This window comes from Cyprinodon variegatus, unplaced genomic scaffold (assembly GCF_000732505.1).
Source record: "Cyprinodon variegatus isolate N-32 unplaced genomic scaffold, C_variegatus-1.0 Scaffold408, whole genome shotgun sequence".
NCBI classification, from domain to species: Eukaryota; Metazoa; Chordata; class Actinopteri; order Cyprinodontiformes; family Cyprinodontidae; genus Cyprinodon; species Cyprinodon variegatus.
In genome coordinates, this window is record NW_015150861.1 from 298,241 (window position 1) to 301,936 (window position 3,696).

General features: G+C 37.8%; 1 protein-coding gene across 1 annotated transcript in view; it reads right to left on the reverse strand.

Annotated features, from left to right (window-relative positions):
• Positions 1 to 378: 378 nt before the first annotated feature.
• Positions 379 to 3,696, reverse strand: part of LOC107093119 (dehydrogenase/reductase SDR family member 13-like) — an 8,338-nt gene continuing 5,020 nt past the window's right edge. The window contains exons 2-5 of the mRNA XM_015387958.1: positions 2,864 to 2,982; positions 1,857 to 1,980; positions 1,426 to 1,752; positions 379 to 1,318 (exon numbers count right to left, since the gene is read on the reverse strand). Coding sequence (XP_015243444.1) covers positions 1,047 to 1,318; positions 1,426 to 1,752; positions 1,857 to 1,980; positions 2,864 to 2,982 — 842 coding nt within the window. The 3' untranslated portion in view covers positions 379 to 1,046. The remainder of the gene's footprint in view (positions 1,319 to 1,425; positions 1,753 to 1,856; positions 1,981 to 2,863; positions 2,983 to 3,696) is intronic.

Genomic DNA, 3,696 nt, shown 5'->3' on the forward strand with positions numbered 1-3,696 from the left:
ATTAGAGGGACGATGGCGAACGTAACAAATTCGGTAAGATCTTTATTTAACTACCCGTTTGGCAGAACATCCCTGTTGTAGGATATGAAAATTTCATGTCATGGTTATTGTGACCAAAATCATCACTGTTACTGTTATTATATAGTAAATTAAATCATTACTGTTAAATTGTATTTATTGTCCAATTGTTTATTTGAATTCTTATTCTGGATTAGTTGGAGACATACACTAGGCTATATCAGCCCCACCAAAAATATTTTTCACCAGCCGCCACTGGAGTAAATAGTAACATAAAAATGGGAAGCATGAAAAACCCCACAGTGTCATTATTAAAGAAATGTTATGCAATATATATATCTTTGTCAAAAATTTTCACCTTTGCCGCAAGCCTGTATGGAGATAATTATTTTTTACTAAATCAGATCAGATTCGGTTGGAGAGACTTTATCAAACAACCTATTTACTCTGCAATACTGTATGTAAAAAACACTATAAACTATTCATACATCAAACATCTTATGAGAAAGAATTCTAAATGAAAGAAAAACATTAGTGCCACTTTTTTCCACATGTACATCACTCTCATTTTACAATTGTTTTGATTTATATAGACATAAAATACAAAATATGAGGTTACATTTATTCTTCAGCAATTTTTTAACATTCTAATCAGAATTGGGTTTCAGAAATAGTAGCTCTATCTAAAATGTTACTTTAATGTAAGCTAAAACCACCAAGGAGAACGGATGCTGATAATGAGTTTAATAATCAAACCTGGAATCAATACATAAGATCATTAAAAGCAAAATACATTTTATATTCAGAAAATGTTGTTTTTCAAGCAGCCATCAGTGGATCTCTTCAAATCTTTGTTCAACAACAAACTCAGCAGACATTATACATGATATCAGGTGACAGACATACAGAAAACTTTTAGAAGGATCCTCTATATTATTAAAGCATTAAAAATATAAGGACACTTCAGACACACAATGGACTTCATAAGAACACTTAAAGGCTGTATGGCTTTGGCGCTTTGGTTGAAACTATTGGTTTATTTGACCTATGCCCGTTAACCTTTCACTTACTTCCCATAGCTTCTTTGCGACACCATCATTTACCCCCTTTGCTCCAACTTTGTACAGTGAACAGTTTGAAAAGTAACTCCCACTGAGAGGTTCAATGCCCTCCTGGAGAGCGCAGTAGAGGGTGGTCTGAGACCCTCCCTTTGGGTCCAAGAAGAAGAGCTTTGCTAAGGGCATCATGAGGAGCTGCAACCACTGGCTCATATTACGGCATAGTTCTGTGTAGATTACTCCTGCAGGGGAAAGATTTGTAAATATTTACTTTAAACTGGATTGCAGAATATTTTAAATTCAATAATCACTTTTAGCTTTTTCAGAAGCAGAAGGTGTTGGTACTGACCTGGGTGCAGGGCATAACAGGTGACATCAGTGCCTTCCAGTTGGTTAGCCAACTGCCTGGTAAAGAGCACATTACAGAGTTTGCTGTTACAGTAAGCCTGAAAGTTGTGCCAGGTGGACTGGTTGGACACTGCTTCTTTTTGTGAAGCCAGCAGATGGAAGTCTATGTTCCCAAAGCGGTGTAGGTGTGCAGACACAGTGATCACTCGACTGGGGTAACACTGCCTAAGTCGCTCCAGGAGAAGGTTGGTCAGGAGGAAGTGGCCCAAGTGGTTTACCCCAAAGGCCAGGTCAAAACCATCTTCAGTATATCCAGGACCGATTACACCTGAAACACAATATGAGTCACGGTTTATTTTTAATTATCTTTTATGTTCTTATGATGCACTCAAACAAACTTAGTGGAGAGTACTAACAAGGAAGCAACCCCACCTGCATTGTTAATGAGAATGTCCAGCCTGGGTTCAGTGTTTAGAAAGGTTTCAGCAAAACGGCGAACAGATTTCAAACTTGCCAGATCCAGCTCCATGAACAGCACCTGGTTATTCCCGCTCTCCTGAAGCACAAGTAGGGAACACGGCTGTTACTAAAAATATCTACAAAACTTACCAAAAGAAATGAAAACTGTGTTCATGTTTCTATGTTCATATTACCACAATTTAAGCTTTTTTCAAGTGTTTCTGTTTCTGATATGTTGGCATTAAACAAGAGCTATCCTGTAACGGTTTTACAAGGTTTACTACAATAGCTTCTAAGTGGGATTTTATTTTTGGATTATTGTAGATGTTCCAGCCAGGTATCCCCCATGACAACAAGGATTGTTTTTTTAGAGCAAAATGATGTCTTGTTAGTTTGTTTCTGTGTTGCTGTTTTTCTAACTGGTCACACAAGGACCATACACTTCAATGTGTAGCCCCTTAGGTACAATGAATGACAATTTATTTTTACACAGAGACAAACAACCGAATATTTAGTTTCTCAGTTCTTGTATTTGAAAAAATGGCCATCAAAAAATAACCACAAGTCCCTTCCCCACAAAATAAAAGGGACTTTTATTGTTATTGTTTTACCTGTTAAAAGGGAGTTTTTCCTCTCCACTGTCGCTACAAGCATGCTTAGTGTGAGGGGATTGCATTCGAGTCAATGAGTCGATGCAATCAACTGGTTTTCCTTAGATAGAAAACTTTAAATCAATTTGAATGGATGATCTGGTGAACTGTAAAGTGCCTTGAGAAAAATAAAAAAAAACTGAATTAAATTTGAAGTGAACATAAAATGTATTCATGGATTATTTCTTCTATGTTTGTTTTGTATGTCTGCCTTTGCCTCCATGATCCCCCAGCAGAGAGAAAGAAAATTATATTTGTTTTTATTGAGTTAGTGATTTCTAAATTGACAGTGCCTTCTGTGTCGAGCTGTTTGGGTCTTTGAGGACTTACCGCGCGGATGTCGAAAGCTGCAGTCTCACCCTTCTCTTTGTTGCGACAGGCCAGTATCACTCTCGCTCCTCTTTTTGCTATTTCCAAGGCTGTACTTTTGCCAATGCCAGTGTTGCTCCCTAAGGAGTAAACCAATCCAAACATTAATAAAACTCACACTCTGATAAAACAGCCCATAACAAATTTGGTTAAACTTCTAAAGATGCCTTAACAAAGTAAGTATTAGTAAGTATTATGTTTGGTTTGTTTTATTTTTTATTTGTAGTGAATAAGAATTAAATACAATGGGACACAAGGGATATATCTTAAATATTATGGAACTGCATTGTTTTTTGGAAAACCTTAGCCTGATAAAACAGACTAAATGTGAGATTAAATGTGTAATTTAGTCTGGCCAAGATGAATGAGACATCAGAAGATTGTTGATGAGAACAACCGTTGTCTTTCTAACCATGTCTGTGCCTATTGGCCAACGCTATGACCAATGAGAGCAACTGACTGTGATGTAGGAAGCGCGACAGAAAGCTGGTGGGGGAGTGTAAACAAACAGCATGGCGAAAACATCCTTAAAAATGAGCGTAGAGCCTGTTCCGCCAGATGGATTTGCTCCGCATATCCATTTGGAAACCTTCCGCTGAAGTAATTTTGGGAAGGGCCGAAAATACTGGTTAGCTGATTGGCCTATGTTGGTGATAGACGGGCCAAATAAACCAATCAGATCAACGAAGCATATGACGTAACAGAGCGACGACGAAAACACAACCACACCCAGGCTACTCTTGCCGAAACCAGTCGGGAGACGAGCAAAAACATCTTTTCCTCTGAAAAAAGCC